At 47.1% G+C, this 16956-nt stretch overlaps 1 protein-coding gene across 1 annotated transcript in view; it reads right to left on the bottom strand.

Annotated features, from left to right (window-relative positions):
- Positions 1-16956, bottom strand: part of TRIO (trio Rho guanine nucleotide exchange factor) — a 3834156-nt gene that overhangs the window by 2192189 nt on the left and 1625011 nt on the right. The window contains exon 14 of the mRNA XM_069613780.1: positions 11663-11858. Coding sequence (XP_069469881.1) covers positions 11663-11858 — 196 coding nt within the window. The remainder of the gene's footprint in view (positions 1-11662; positions 11859-16956) is intronic.

The raw sequence follows: 16956 nt of genomic DNA, 5'->3' as shown, positions 1-16956 counted from the left end.
AGGGGCACAACAGACAAGAACGCCGTAGTAGCAGCGATAGCTCTGGTCGAATGGGCTCTCGGACAGCCGGGCAACTGTCGGTTTGCCAAACGATGACAGTGCATGATGCAGCTGGAGAGCCATCTGGAAATGGAAGCCTTCGAGAGAGCCTTCCCTTGGTTCACAGGTCCAAAGTTCACAAACAGCTGTGATGTCCTCCGAAAACTCTTTGTTCGGTCCACGTAGAACTTCAGCGCTCTTGCTACATCCAGCGAGTGCAAAGTCCTCTCGGCTGGTGACGAAGGCGACGGGAAATAAAACTGGTAACACCAAGGGCTTGTTGAGATGGAAGTCCGACGGCACCTTGGGCATGAAGGAGGGGTGCGTCCTCAGCACTACGCTCGTATCGAGAAAGGTCTGGTATGGAGGCTTGCAGGATAGCGCCTGGATCTCTCCCACGTGTCGTGCGGAGGTGGCCACTAGGAACGCTGTTTTCCACGACAGAAACTTCAACGGGGCCAAATGCAACGGCTCGAATGGCGGACCCATGAGCCTCGTCAGCACCACGTTGAGCTCCCACGCCGGGGCTGGTGCCTTCACCGGCGGGAATGATCAAAAGGCGATGAGACCACAGGGATGACCGCCCTGTAGTCCTGGTGTATCGGGAAATCGCTGCCAGGTGTATTTTGATTGAAGCGTGATAGTCCAGCTTTGGCTAGCGACAGTAGGTACGGCAATACTTGAGGGGCCGTAATCCGCAGAGGGTTAATCTTCTGTGTCCGGCACCAGATAGATAACCTCTTCCACTTATTTCCGTAGCAGTTGAGAGTTGAGGACGCCCTGGCCTTCAGAAGAACCTCTCTGCAGTGGGCCGGGATATCGTACCCTCCAAACTCTAGTGCTGCAGGAGCCAGGCCTGCAAGTTCAGCGACTCTGGGTCATGATGAAGAATGGCGCCTCCTTCTCTGGAGAGAAGATCTGCGTCCACCGACAGCTTGACTGGTGGGGACGCTGACAAGTCCAGAAGGTCCGGGAACCAGATCCGTCTCGGCCACGCCGGTGCGATGAGGATCATCCTGCACCGGGACTTCTTGAGCTGCTTGACGAGTTGGAGCAGTAACGGCAACAGAGGGAACGCATATAGGAACAGGCCGTCCCAGGGGAAAGAGAAGGCATCGCCCATGCTCCTCAGTTGGGGAAACCTGCTGGCGAACCTCTGGCACTTGGAGTTCGTCGCCGTCGCGAACAGGTCGATCTGGGGTTTGCCCCATCACTGAAAGAGTCGGTCCAATTGGTCCTGGCGTAGTTCCCACTCGTGGCACGAGCACAGCTCTCTGCTGAGTGAGTCGGCGATTGTGGTTTTTATCCCTGCAAGATGAAACGGCACCAGAAACATCCCTTGAGCAACGGCCCAATGCCACAGATCCTGGGCTTCCTTGGATAGGGCTGGGGACCTGGTTCCGCCCTGCTTCCCGATGTAAAACATTGTAGTGGTGTTGTTGGTGAGGATCCTCACAACCCTGCCCTTGAGGGACGGGAGAAAGGACCGGAGGGCCCAGGACACTGCCTGGAGCTCCAGGATGTTGATGTGGAGCGGCTTCTCCTACGGGAGCCAAAGGCCTCTCGCGTGAAGATCTCCGGTGTGCACTCTCCACCCCTCCAGGGAGGTATCCGTTGTCACTGTAACCTGGTGGGCGGGGGTCTGAAAATCTGTTCCTGCCGCCAGATGAGTGCGGGTGCCCCACCACCGGATCGCTCGATGGAAGTTCTCGTGTATCCAGCGGGTGTCGAGGAACTCCTGTAGAGGGCGCATCCAAAGCCTGCACAGACACACGAGATATATGCAAGAGGACATCATCCCAAAGAGGGACTTGATGGACCTCACCTTGTCCGTGGCCAGCAGACGCTGCACTTTGCCCAGGATGGCCTTTGTCCTTTCCTCCTATGGTGAGGCCAGACGCGCCACTGTGTCGAGCTTGGCTCCCAGAAACAGTGCGACTTGTGAGGGGACCAGGTGGGACTTGGGGAAGTTGATGGAGAACCCCAGGTCCGTGAGTAGCTCGACGGTCTAAGGTCTGTGTTACACGGCGAGCTCCCTTGTCCTTGCCGGATGAGCCAATCGTCCAGGTAGGGGTAGACGTGGATCCCCCGTAGGCGCGGCCACGCCGCCACTGGAGCGAGGCACTTGGTGAAAACCCTGGGTGCCGATTTCAGTCCGAACGGGAGGGCCTTAAACTGGTAGTGCCGCCCTTGGACCACGAACCTGAGGAACTTTCGGTGTCCTTTTCAAATGGGGATGTGAAAGTATGCATCCTCCAAATCCAACGACGACAGGAAATCGCCCTCCTCCAGCTGTCCCAGCACGTGCTGGAGGGTGACCATCCGGAACTTCTGTACCTTGATGTACTTGTTTAGTCGCCGCAGGTCCAGGATGGGTCACCATCCTCCTGTCTTCTTTTTCACGAGGAAGTACCTTGAGTACACTCCGGAGCCCCGGAGCCTCTTCGGGACGAGCTTGATGGCACCTTTTTTTGAGCATCGCCCTTACCTCAAATTGCAGCTGAGGGATGTGATTTTCCTTCCTGGCCATGGGGGGATGCGGGGGCACTTTTTTATAAATTCGAGGGCGTGCCCCTGGGCCAGGGCGTCCAGCACCCAAAAGGTCGCTGGAGATGGACTCCCACACGCGGACGAACTTCGCCAGCCAGCCTCCCACCGGGGTGCTTCGGTGGGGGCCCGACACCACGGTCGGTTCAATTTTGCTTGGAAGACGCCTGGCGACGACGCCGGGGTCCACCCGACTTGCCTCGTCCTCTATAGGCTTCCTGCGACGAGGAGCGGGCCGCTTGGCGGTACGTAGAGGAGCTACCGCCGAATCCCATCGAGGCACCCTGCTTGCCTCCGGTGCTCCGAAAGGACGGCCTTCGTTGCCGGAGAACGCCTAGGGCCTTAGCTGTCTCCATGTCCGCATTGATGGCTTGGAGGGACTCCTCCACTGTTTTCCCAAACAGATTGTTCTCGAACGGCATGTCCAAAACCTTGGCTTGTACGTCCTGGCGGAAATCCGTCGCCTTGACCCACCCTCGTTGTCTAAGGCAAACGCTGTTGCCTAGCTGGCGGAAACCGTTGTCGGCAATGTCCGTTGCCACCGTAATGGCGTGGTCCGACGCCACTTCGCCTTCTTGCAAGATCTCCAAGGCCTCGGCCCACTTGTCGTCCAGTAGGAAGTCCAACAGGTGGGCGATCTTGTACCATAACTCCCTTTTGTAGCGGGTCACGATCGCAAGGGCGTTGGCCGCCTTAATCGTTGTTGCTGCCGACGAGATAACTCGTCCCATTGCGTCCAGCTTCTTTCCTTCGCCGTCCGGCGGGTAACTTGATGTTGAGGCCAATGCCCCCCCGCTTTCTTCTTGGCCGCCGCTGAGACGACCGAGACAGGGGTCGGTTGTGCCCTAAGGCACAAAGGGGCCGCGTTGGGGACCCGGTACTTCTTCTCGTACCGATCCCTCTTGGCAGGTGTCGTACACGGGTTCTTGAGGAGGGCGAGACCCTCGTCCCAGATGTCATCCAGCAGAGGCATGGCGAGGAATGTTTTCCTCTTGGCCTCGCGCCGTTGGTAAAGGAAACCTTCCTTCTCTTTGGGGCAGAGCTGAAAAAGCTTGGATGTCCTGGCGATCATCGCATGGAAAGATCCGATCTCGTCGGGCGGGGAGGCCCGGGCTGGGGGCGATGGGAGCTCCGTCCCGTCGTCACCGCCATCGTCGTCGGTACTCGCCGTGGCCGTGTCCATTCCCGTGTCATCCCCAGGGATGTGGGCAAAGGTTGAGTAGGTCGCGAGGACTGAAAAGGCGGGGCTGGATGGATCTGTCTTCTCTTGTTTGGGGGGCTTCCCGCCGGGCCTGGCTCTGGCTCCTCCGTCGAGCCTGGTTCCGGTTCCTCCGTCGGTGGTAAGGGCAATCTCGTCCTTATCTCCGAACATAAGGATTATATTGCCAACAAAATGGCCACCGAGTTGTCCTGCGGCTCCGGAAGCGACGGGTGACTAGGACCCTCACCGGTGCCGCCGTCGCTCTCGTCGTCACCTTCGTCGGGATCCCTCTCGTGGGAACGGGCCTCTTTGATGCCCTCGTCAAGGACCTCTAGGACTTCTACCGGCTCCTCCTTGGATGCTGTGTCCGTGTCCACAATGGCCACCGCCCCCCCTCTTTTTCCGCCAGGGTCTTCACAGGGGTCTTTTCGATGGGTCTGAAAGAGGCTTCCCTCCGCAGAGGCATGGAGACTCTGGGCCCCAAGGTCGCCTCCACTGGTGTAGCCTCCACAGGCTGCGCCTGGGCCGCCGCGACTTCCTCGATAGAGGCCTTGGCCGGGTGAATCAAGGCCTTTACCACCTTATGTGGGCCTGCGCCCTTCACCTTGGGGGGTCACCACCTCGCTCCCCCTCGGCCGGATCCTTCGATCTCGACCGGGGCCTCTCCAGAAGCTTTGCCGGGTACTCGGCCTTCCTCTTCCCTGAGCCAGAGCGTTGACTCGTGGTTGATGGCGCTGGAGAGGATGCGCCCTGCCTGGCAGCCGAGGAGCCCGACCGCTCGGTGCTCCCGGTGCTTTGCCTTCTGTTGGGCCCCCGTCGCAGTGGCGCCCTCACAGGACTTAGAAGACCGCTCGGACTTCTTCTTCTCACCTGCCGGGCTCTTTCCTTCCAGCCAGTTGGAGAGACGAAGGTGTCGGTCCCTGATGGTCCGTTCCGACATGTTCCTGCAAAACGCACAGTCCTTCTCCACGTGCGTTTTGTCCTCATGAAGGCAATAGAGACATTTCAAGTGCTCGTCCTCCTTGAACATATTCTGCAGCTGGCATCCAGGGCAAACCCTGAACAGCTTTCCGGGCGTCGAGCTTCCTTTCTCCTGGGCCATGTTCGGGTAGGCTGCAGAAACTCCTGGACTCCTCCAAGAAGCGAGGACAAAATCTTCACCCTTGAAGGGCGTAGAAAAATCTGACACGGATCCCCGTTAATCGGATGTAGAGACGGTGGAGCTTGAGGCTCTATTTGACCGAAAAATGAGAAATTCTCTTTGGAAAAAGCGCGAAAATGCAGCAAAAGTTCGAGAGCTAAACACGAGGACTCCCAACACTTGAGCGTGCGGTAAACATCTGAGGATGGCTGCCAGAGGCAGGGCTTAGGGAGAGGGCAGTCATTGGCTGGGGGCAGTATGACCCAGAGACCAGTGATTGGTTACTACTGAGAAAGTCAGATCAGAAACAAAACTGATACTGATTTTTTCTTTACCGAGGATTCCCGGCCTTAAAACGGGGAATATTCATGAGCATGTGAATCCATGCTAGACCCCATGCTGGAGAACCTTCCACACAAACCCCTGACGTACCTCAACACTTCTGCCATTAGTATACAGCGACAAACTCCAAGAGATTCCGGTTTAGCTGGGCACACATCGAATCTCTGGCACTAGCACTCTATCCTAAACCACCAACAGCACCCGCCCACATGCCTAACCTCCGGCCTGCTTACTAGCCTAGTCCTAACCTTCAATCATTCCTCAACAACAGAACCATGCAAGTATTCTCCCCGATAGACACAGCAGATCCTATCTCAATAACGTGCAGTGTGCCACAAGGATCATGCGTCTCACCCACCATGTACAATGTCTTCACGAAGCCACCGTTTGACAAATTGGACAATCTGGGTGTCATCTACACCAATTATGCAGACGACACACAGATCCTCATCCCCCTATCGGGCAATTACATCACCGACACGACTCTCGTGAACAAAACCTACCTCCTCATTCAGGCATGAATGGCCACGCACGGCCTATGCCTGAATGACGATAAGACCAAACTCCTAATACTAGGTACCCCGACCAACATTAAAAAACTCAACGAGTATTCCTCCTTCAACATTCATGGCAATACCATCAAGGTTGTAAAGGAAGTGAAAACACTTGGATTCTACCTTGACTCCACCCTAACCATTAGGAAACAAGTCAACTCCCTAGCGTCCACATCAGTACACATGTAAAGAAATCAGGGCCTGTAGATCATACCTATCCCCAAGCAGCTGCATTACCCTTGCTAATGCCCTTGTACTTTCAAGATTTGACTACTGTAATGCCCTCTACATGGGGTCTAATAAATACATATTAAACAAAATCCAAACCCTACAAAATAACGCACTGAGAACAGCATTAAACATCCCAAACGGTGTCCAGTCATAATTTCGAAAACATAATTTCAAAAGTCAAAAAAGTCGAATCAAAAATGTCGAAAAAAAAAATGTCGAATTGTTTTTTTTTTTTTTTCGATATTTTTTTTGGGCTCTAGTTTCTATGTAAAAAATAGGTAAAAATAAAAAAAGGGGGGTTGGGGGGGAACCCCCCCATTTCGAAAAAAAAACGTCATTAAAAAAAAATTCGACTTTTTTTTCGACGTGTTTTTTTCGACTTTTTGACTTTCGAATATTTTGTATTCGAAATTATGTCTATGAACCATCCCAAACAGAGATCGCATATTTGTGATCAGAAGACAAAACCACTGGCTGTCAATTAAAGACAGAATCATGCTAAAAATAACCTCCCTGACCCACAAATGCCTAAACAATGCCACACCACAGTACCTCTCCGACCGAATAGTCAAGAAAAATACTAATCGCCTGACTAGATCCTCCAATTCCTGCTACCTTAGCATTCCACGTTTCAACCTGGCCAAATCTGGCGGAAAAAGCTTCCCAGTCATGGCAGCCCAAACATGGAACTCACTCCCCTGCTCACTCCGAGCTGATCAAACCTACCCCAGTTTCAGACGAAACATACAGAAATGGATTAGAACCAATGACGCTCACCCAATAACTTAGCAACAAACAGATTAAGCCAGCATCTGCCACCATATAAATTGACACTGAAACTTCACCTCTTGCTGCCTTACACAATGCAACTGTATATATTTAAATGTATTGTATATATCCTCTAACCACCTGCCTGCAATCATGTGACTGTAATTATATGCCTGTAACTATGTAACATTAAGGCTAAAGCCTCCTTGTACTGCTTGCGCCCAGTTACCCTTGGGTTTGGTGCGCCATATAAAAACAACAAACCTGGCAAAATACACACACTCATCTTATAAATTAACTCTTAGACTCTCCCAAACATGGACTACGGTCACCAGGGGCGTTCCAACCACAAAGCACATCAAGGACATACAAAAGTGGAAATGGCGCCATATAAATGCATACAATACAATAAAATGGCTCTTGCTTCACAACATCACATTCGATAATTTCTTCAGGGAAAAGAAGATTCACATTGGTGCTATTTATCAGACACTTGTGATTTCCACACACTCTGCAAGTTATGCTCCACTCCCTCTGAATACCCTTTTCCAGAAGGGCAGCCTTCTTGCCACTCGATTCCCCACTTCTTCATTAACCAAATACTGGCAATGATTCTGACTCCCTCTGACTCTTCTTTGGCTTTGGTAATGTGGGTTTAAACCAATAGGTTTTACAATCATTTGGATTCTCATTTGCCCCCTCATTACTTTGGCAATGACTGTTATTTTTAGTTTGCCTTGTTATAACTCTTTAGGGTTTGGCAATGGTAGTTTGATTTAGGTTCTTGAAGTGTTGCCCCATTTTGTTGCTGGCTTTCAAATTGCCCCACACGCATATCATCACACCCCTTTGGTCTGATAATCAAGCTCTTATCATTCCACTTACTCCTCTCAACGTCAGTTTCGTTTATAAAATACTGCTTTATCCGCTGTCAGTACGGTATTCAAAAGTACTTTTCTTCTTGTATTTTCCTCTACGTGTGTTTGTTTTAAAAAACCTGGTCTGAGCGAGCGGGCTGTTACGGAGCGCTCTGGTGTGACAATCCTTGGTGTGTGACAATACCTTAGTGAACTCACCAGGTTCTGGGTCCGCGTCTGTTCACCTCACTGTTCCCAGGTCCTCTGCTGCTTCTTGCGGTCTGGCATCAGCTGCTTTCAGTCTTCTGCAGGCTGCGCCAGTCGCACACAGAACTTTCTCTGCTCCACCGGAGACAGCCTTACTATGGAGAAAGCTTTCTCAAAGATTGCTCCCTGCTGCGCCACCTCTGCAATCCAGTTGAATCCAAACGTCAGAGGCAGCTGCAACCCTCTGTTGCGGTGCGGCTCGACGTTTCAGTGGGTCCATTCCTCGGATTGTCTCCCGCGTGACTTGCAGGCCACAGGCCACGGTTTTCAGTGGCTCCCAGTAATAGGTGCTGTGTCAGCGACAGAGCCGACCGTTATGCGAGTCCACTAGCAGTCCAGTGGCAGGGGCTGCAACATGGTGCACGGCGCCACAGATGGCGATGTGAGGGGCCAGAACATGGTTACGATACGGCGTAGCGACAGTAGCAAGCGGGCGGGGGTAAGCATTAGCTCCAGTACAGACTCATGTAGTTCGAGGGCTTGGCGAGTAGATCAGTACCGGCGTTCCATTCCGGGGACTCAGTGACCCAGGCTGTATTAATTGTTGTAGGATGATTGCCTAAATAGATACCGAGGGGACCATTGGCAAATCGCACTCAGTGCTTTCTATCCCAATCTGAGGATTCCGGTCTATATCATGACCGCAAGTGGGTACCGTGGTGTGAAAAGGTTTCTTTCCAGGAATCACAATGTTAAAAATTCAACCCCCGGGCTCAGTACAAAGTCGGACCCGACGTTGGCTGAAACTGGTGTAGCAGCCTTGTCTCCTCCTAACAGGGACCACGTTTCTGATGTCCTTGCACCGAGTACTCGTAGGAGAAAGGGGCTGCAAGGTGGGGGCACTAATATCCCCCTTGATGTGGATAAGCTCAACGATTGTGATACCCCCAGCAAATGTTTAACTAAGGAACTGGACTATCACTCGCTGAATTTTTGTCTTACTTCTATTCCGGAATCCACTCAAGGAATGGGTAGCACTGATATTACTACTTCAAGTTTTTCCTCAGCAGTTACATTACTATTAGGAGGGATAAAGAAATATACTGATCACAAAACATAGTCATTTTCTGCCTCACAATGGGGCACTAGGCCTAATAATCTCTTAACAGATTACACTGTTCATACCCAGTAGAAAGAGCTCCACCTATATAACAGTTATCGACCTATGCTCACTGGTGGACCTATTAGATGACCTGTTCTCGCATATACGCCCGCCGAGAGTGAACATTGCGACTCAGACTTACAACATAGTCCAGCTGCATTCTATTAATGAAAATGACAAATCACTTGCTGTGGATATTAGTGGGCAATTCCAGGATCATCCTCTTTCACTCTCTGTACTTGATCACAAACCTGGCTTAAAGCCTGCCAATCAATCCTGTGAGGTGAGTGCTAAACATAATCAGATGACCTTGCAGAGTTTACGCATAAAAAAAGACACAACTGCCAAGGATCAAAGACATGAATATACAAGCCTTTGTTATGAACCAAAGGAACTTTGTTATTACTAACATTGAGAAGTTAGAAGGAAAAGAGTCCAGAGAAGCGCTTCGCAAAAAGGTGCTTGCATGGCTGCGACAAAGAACAGGGTCGGGAGTTGTCAGATTGTCTGACTTGAAGATTTTACGCAGGATTGACCTGAGTGAATGGTGCTCGCAATCAAAAAGGGACTGTGTCCTACTGGGCTGTGGGTTCAGCAACCTGCCTTTGTATTTAAATGTGTAAATATCTTCCCAAGGGGAATCAAACTGTAATGTGATACTCTAAGGCTCCTTGTTTGAATTTTAAAGCTTTGTTATTATGATTCACTGATCCTCTTAGGACATTGCTATACTCATTGTCTTGTCATTGCCTTGTTTCACCGGTGGTGTACTTAGTTGTTTTTTATATGCATTATTTTGTTTTTTGTTCTGTTTGTTTGCGCTTTCACCCTTTCCGTATCAATGGTGCACGGTATAAATGTAATAAATTAAAGTAAAACAAAAGGGTGACGCTTCCAGCTGTGCGACCTCTACAATTAAGGCTTCTGGAGGCTAAGACCCTCTCAAGACCGTCAAAGCCTCTACAATAGAGTGTTTTTCCCAGCGGTGTCTTCTCCCTCCAGATTCTGCTTCTGCTGTAACATGGGGAGTTTACAACTCCTCCACGTACTATGCCCTGCTCCTTCTTACTAATGGCCTGCACCTCAGGGCCTTTTAAGCCTCCCAGTCTCCCTGAGGTGTGGGTCATTTTCATTAATCAGTTGCACTTTGCAGTTTTGTGCATCTTCAGCCCTCTTTGTCCCAGTACTTTGGGTATTATGGGACTTGAGTTTTACCCACATTAAGATTTTCAACTTGGGAAGTTAAAAGTTCTTTCTGACAACAAGCCATTACAGCTCAACAAGCCATTACAGCTTTTGGCATCACTGATATTTCTTCCCTAGAGGAAGAGAAATACTGCATCCCACCCACCAAGTCCTCCCATTCCCCTGGGGCTCTTTTCCTCCCAGGTGATCCTCCCGGCTAATACCACCCCCAGGGTCAGGCTCACAAAGTGTCTGCCTTTCCCTGGCCACCTGGGCGGAGACTTTAGGTAGGGTCTTTGTGAGGACTCTGCAGGATTCATCACATAACACACTGGCCTTGTATCGCTTTATGTGGGGCTTCCCCTGTGAAAAAATGACTTGGAAAGTCCCCCAAACTATTTGCCTGCGCATCCGAAATGAAAAGGCAGGCTTTAGCACTTAAATTTGATAAAGGAATCTCCATGTTGGAGATTTCATTTTCCAAACTTATACAGGCGTCCATGAGTGAACTATTAGCCATAGACATAGGCAAGTTTTCTGGCGGCTCGTGCAACAGGATTTTCCCTCCCTTTTTGGTGCACTCTCTTGTATCAGGGAACTTAGTCACAACTAACAACCTCCACAATCGGACTGTATAAGGGAGGTTTTTTAGGGGACAAGGCGGCATGAATTCTTCCTTAGGACTCAAGAGCAGTAGGTTCTTGCCATTCTTGGTTTACGACAGAGACCAGAGTGGTCGATATTTCTGCATCTTTCCTCTTAAATTGTAGCATTTCTTGACACCCCTCATGGTTGTCAATTACAATAGCGAACCAATGCTCCTTCGTATGGGAAACATTCAGAGGAGGCTGTCGTCACTCAGGCACAGACCCGCCTAACACACAGCAAATCAGCAGTAAGTAATGTAGAAAAGTAATAAAGCTTGAGTCATGAGGGGATCTCATACAAGCTCTGTCGTTACAGCTAGAACACTTAAAAGTGAAGCCTTACCCGGCCAGCGTACCACAGTTAATGGCGTCCCCTTTATCAATCACACTTCTCCTCTGCGCTGGATCCTCACATTTGCATGTCTCTCTTCAAAATATAAAACTACAGAACTGCAAAACTGCATTCTGTTCATTACTGTACAAAATCCCTGAAAGCCACGGAAGGGGTGTTGCTGTGCCATATACAGTTCGATTGTTGTTTTTGTCTTTAGTATTGTGCATTTTTTTATGCTGCTTTGCATACCACCATTAAAGATGCTCACCAATGTACATGAAGTCTCTGTGGTTAATTTGCCATGACAAATATATTTAGATTTCAGTTATGAGAAAATTGATTCATTGCCTTTATCAACAAACAATCTCCCCACATCCACCACTTTGCTGCAGTCCAAAGTGAAATTAGAGGCACTATGAAACAAGTAAATCTGGCCATCCATCTTACCTGAGGCCTGCACTTCATTCACATATTGAAGCAGATCTTGTCCTTGGTGGATGACATCAAACGTCAAGTTATTCATGGTCAGTGCCTTGTCAGCATGATGCTGGAGTCTCTGTTCAGCTATTGTGAGATCTTCTGTGTCAAAGTCGTTCATCTGCTGAGACAACTCATCATTCCAAGACTCCAGATCTGAAATGATCTAATGAAGGGATGAAAAAAAGCCATTTTGTGAGAGTGGGAGGAAGTCTAAAAAACTCTGATATGTTCCCTTGTTTCTAAAGTGGTTTAAACTCAAAGCTTCATACGTAATGTTGCAGGATATTAAGCATTACTGATTTTGGAGCAACACGTGTAGCGTATGAAAGACTATGAAAGACTATGAAGGAGGTTTGTGTTGCAGGTTGGCATACTAGTAAAGAATGAGCCGAAACAGGAGACAAACTATGAAAGACAGACTTAACATCTACTGCACAAAGAAATCCTGTTGGGAAGCAGTGCAAGATGAGGAATTACTTCTAAGGAGTGGTGAGATGGACAGGTGAAGGTGTGGGTTAACACTTTGAAGAGGAAGTGCAAACTAAATGGATGTCAGTGTAGAAGAAGCAGAAGAGATGCATCAGAAGAAACAATCAGTTGCAATATTGCAACATCAGTATCTCCAAAGGCATCGTGGAGTGAGGGAACAGGCAAGGCAATCTGTAAGGATGGGTGTGAGTAACTGAATAGTAAGAATGAGTGACTGGATATAGGAAAACCTATCTCCAGTGCATTAACTCTTGTAGTCTATTAGAGTTTTAAACACTGACTACGCAAATATTTGACATGTAGACAATACAAACATCATGAATGGCCGGTGCACATTAAAATTGAAATGCACATATTCGGGCAATATACTTCAGGGTAACAGATCATCTGTCCAATTTGCACCATGTACATACATACTAACATGAACTAATCTATTACCAACCGCTTCCCAATAACTTGTAACCTGTCATTAACAAATTAGTGCAAAATGGGCTCAGATGAGATGAACTGACAATGAGTGCTTTTCGGGAATGGAATTAAAACGTGCAAGCAAAATGGCTGTGTGATTTCTTTCAGCATATCACATTGCAAAGTTGGAATGTGTTCTGCTGAAAAACGCTATTGTGAAGTCAGGAAGCCAAAAAGAAGGGAAATGTATTGTTTTGCTGTCCAACAGTAATATCACATGGATTTCAGTGGCATGATTGTCAAAGGGGAAGGTTCCTGTTGAGTGACGGGGATAGCCTTTAAAAGTAAAAGGGAGAGAGGGTGGAGACAGACGTGCAGTGGTGCAGAAACTTCCTGGCAGACAGCAGGCTGGGGAGACGGGCGGTAGACTGGGGAAGCAGAAATCCTCCAATACAAGTCGTGTCCTTCTTGTGGGCTGCCTGAGTGTGCAGAGGTTGCGATACTACTGTTTTCTGCCAAGCCGACAAAGAGGGGTTTTCCAGAGATGATAGCGCTGGAATCTCGCAAGCTTCCAAGGTGAATGTGAGCCAGTCATCATTGAGGTGAATGCCTGAATGGATGCATTTTCATTGTTAGTCAGGGCTGGCAGATTTCTTTTATGTGTAATGTTCTTTGATGCAAAATTAACATAACCTGAAAATTCAGAAAAGGGGTTTGTTTTGCTGCCATGTTTTTCTTTCCTTTTCCTTCTCAGACTGAGGGCCTCATCACGACTTTAGAGGTAACCCTTAAATCCGGCGGTCGCGCTATTACCGCAGGATTTAAGGGTCTGCCAAATCAGGACTTCGGCGGATTTCGCCCCAGCTCTTGGCTGGGGGGAAATCTGCCAAAAATTTGGGCTATTACCGCCGGCGGGAAATCCGCCAGCGGTAAGAGTGCAAATTTTCCCCATTTAGCCCAATGGGGAATGGGGCATTCCCAAATGGGCTCAATGGGGAATGAGGAATTACATTATCGCCGAACTCGTGATCCGGCGCTATTAGCGCCGGGGAGTTCAGCGGTAGGGCTAATACCGCCAGTGGTAATACCACCAGCGTTACGCGAAAGTCGTGATCAGGCCCTGAGGCTACTGCCAAGTGTATTGGAGTTCAATGTCGGTAACAAGATAAAAAACCGAGGGTGTTAATGAATGTAAACTGTGACATGCAATCTTAGGGGTGTTCTCTTTTTTTACCCAAGTTTATACTGCATTACATGTTTTCTGAGTAGATTCAAATGACAGTGTATATAAAAAGAAAATGTTTTTTCAAAACTAAGAAAGTGTGGTTGAGTTTTATGTGAATAAATACGCTCAGTGACAAAGAAGAGCCCCAGTGTACTGCAGGTGGTAATACATTTTACCACAGGTGGTAAAACCTGAAGTGAATTTTGATGTTCATAGTAAGTAAGTTTAAAAGTGTGTGATGTAGGATTGTCTAGTGAATCTTTCACAATGGAAAATGCTTTATGATTTGGCTGATGGAGCATAGCTTAGCGGTAACTTTTACTTTGGGAGGCCCCCTGGATGAAACACAGGCATTAGGATATATTCTGAGGGGAGCATTACCACTCTAGATAGGGAAGACACCAATGCGTTACCACAATAAATATAGACCATTTTATCACAATAGCAAAATGCCATAATATTAGGTGCATCTTCTCCAGACAATATATCTAACAACCCTGACGACTCAACCATGTATTAACGAATTAAAATGTATTGTCATTGCATGCCTCAATCTCTTCCTCCTTTATTTACCCATACACACACACACCCCTTAGCTAATTTCCTTAAGTAAACACCTCCTACTAACCAATTAGTGTGCCAAGAGATAGATCAAGAAAGGCTGTTGGATGTCTGTAAGAGAAGAGTCACTCGAGATTGGACTTCATTCACCATAAATTGGGAGTAATGTTTATATAAAATGAAAAGCTGTTCAACACAAACTCAAAACATGAGGTGGTGAATAGAGTCGAATCTCAGGTCGTACCATATGAGAAAGAATCTAAAAAAACTCACATTGTATGTTGATTCAGTAGTGATTAATAGAATTAAAACGTTTGATTAGCTTGATATTAGATTTTCAGAAAATATGTCTTGGTGTTTTCAAATTGATTATGTGGCTAAAACAACGCAACATGGGAATCGTATGCATTTTCTCCTTTTATCGTGACCAAGCAGTTACCCCTGAGCTTAAAGTATATGAAGCAAAGTCGGTAGGAATTGGTCACTACGGTGCAGCGATTTGGACATCAAATATCTTAACAGTCTCATTAAATAAAAGTTTCTAAAAGAGTTGTTGGAAGCAGCTTCATCCACCGTTGAAGAGCTTTTATATTTTTTTTAACAAACTTTATTCAATTGTTTGACACTGAGGTCAAATTACATTGATTTTCTTAGCAAGGCAATGAAAGAGGTGAACCACAAAATACAATCCCATCATTGTTATTCCCGTGTTCGCAACACTGAAGCCCCACCCTCACATCTGAAGAGCTATTGGGCCTGATTCATGGAACATTTTCCTATGGGATTGCGCCATTATAAAACACCACCATGAATCAAGTCCTTAATATTTGGAAACTCATTTCACCCCCATTTCTTTTGAATTGCATTATTCTCAAATTCGTCTTTGGTTGGCGATATGGGCTAATGATAAATTCTATTTGAACAAACTGATATTAACTGATGTTTTAGAAATTCAGAAGTAACACTGCATTACACAGTGTCACTCTTACGAAATCAGTGTATGATTAAGGTTTAAGGCTTAAGGCACCAGTAGTCTGACTGAAGATTAATCAATGGAAAATCACTGTTATTGTTACAACTGGTTTTAAAATATAAGCAGGAGTAAGATAAGAAGTCAACTGTAAAATCTTATTTACCATATCAATATTGTTTTTCTGTAAATAGAATTATTTTTCTTTGATACCAAACAGTAATGGTAGCATACTAATTGGTACACTTCACTTTAACCAGCATCCATTCGCACTTCGAACTCAAGCATGAAGTAAGGAGCACTGTAATATTTGTGCGTGTGGCAATATTTCTATTGAGTCAAATGGGCATTTTATTTCGCACTTTGTACACCTGACCTGGAAAACTGTTTTTATTGCCTCTTAAGACCACTTAATTTTAGACAATTCTGTGTTGCTTATTTTTATTTGATGCAAGCCCAAGATACAAGAGTCCACTCGAGCTCTTTCTGATACAGGCTATGCAAATTAGGAAAAATAAAATGGGCTAATTTAGAAGGCCTTTTTCTATGTTGTGTTGTTTATAAGGTGTAAATGTATTTTTTTCTGCTGGGTTTGATGAATCATGTATTCGAAACAAACTAATGAAGCATAACATATATGCCAAACATTAACTTTCCATTATCTTCTTTCTGATGCTTATATCTGCTTAGACATGCTTTGCATAGAACAACATCTAGTACTTGATGTGGAGTATTACATTATTTTTCGAAAATAGGACGTTGACGGTGCGCTTCCGTAACAATATCCCTACCTTGACTTGTACAGTACCCATGATACTTTATGCATCAATGTCCTCAAATTGCTTTATCTTTTCCTACCTGAGGATGCATGAAGTGTATTATAGTGGAACTGCGAGTGTGATGAATAAGGTGACTAATGTCATTTAACATGTTGTTTGTGAGTTCTTGAACTCCCACTGTGGGGAGGGTCGGTGGGCACATGCAAATCTAAGCAGATACAAGCATCAGAAAGACAATTACTGGAAGGTAATGTTTGTCTTCTGAGGCTTGTGCATCTGCTTAGAATCATATGCTTTTCATAGACCAGCAACAAGTACCCGATGAAGGAGGGAGGAAAACTGAAGGAACAGAAACAAACAAATGTTTCAACAACGCTTGTCCCACCTGAGAATCATTTGTAGCTTGTGTGTTAGCACAGTAATGCTGTGTGGCAGTGTGAACTGAACTCCAGGTAGTTGCTTTACAGATGGGTTCCAATCATACATTTGCGATGAAAGCTAAGGGAGCCCCATTGCTATATGTAGTGTGCGCCCTATGTGTAAACAAAGGGGAAATTGTTTGATAGGCTGCAACACTGTTGGATACACCCAACAATCCAACTGGCGATGATCGCCTTTAAGGCAGGGCCCCCCTTCTTTTCCAGCCACCAGAGAAACGAAGAACTGATCTGTTTTTCTCAATGGGTTTGCCTTACTCCGGTACTACTTGACTGTTCTTGTGTGTGAAGCGCATTTTCTCATTAATTCTGAGGGTTTTTTCATCGAATGCCGTACATTTAATGGATTGGTTTACATGAAATGTATATATATTTTGGAGAAAAACGTGGGT

Source organism: Ambystoma mexicanum, chromosome 5p (genome assembly GCF_040938575.1).
Source record: "Ambystoma mexicanum isolate Mex_15411 chromosome 5p, UKY_AmexF1_1, whole genome shotgun sequence".
NCBI classification, from domain to species: Eukaryota; Metazoa; Chordata; class Amphibia; order Caudata; family Ambystomatidae; genus Ambystoma; species Ambystoma mexicanum.
The sequence above is the reverse complement of the archived record's forward strand: the minus strand, read 5'-3'. Positions and strand labels throughout refer to the sequence as shown.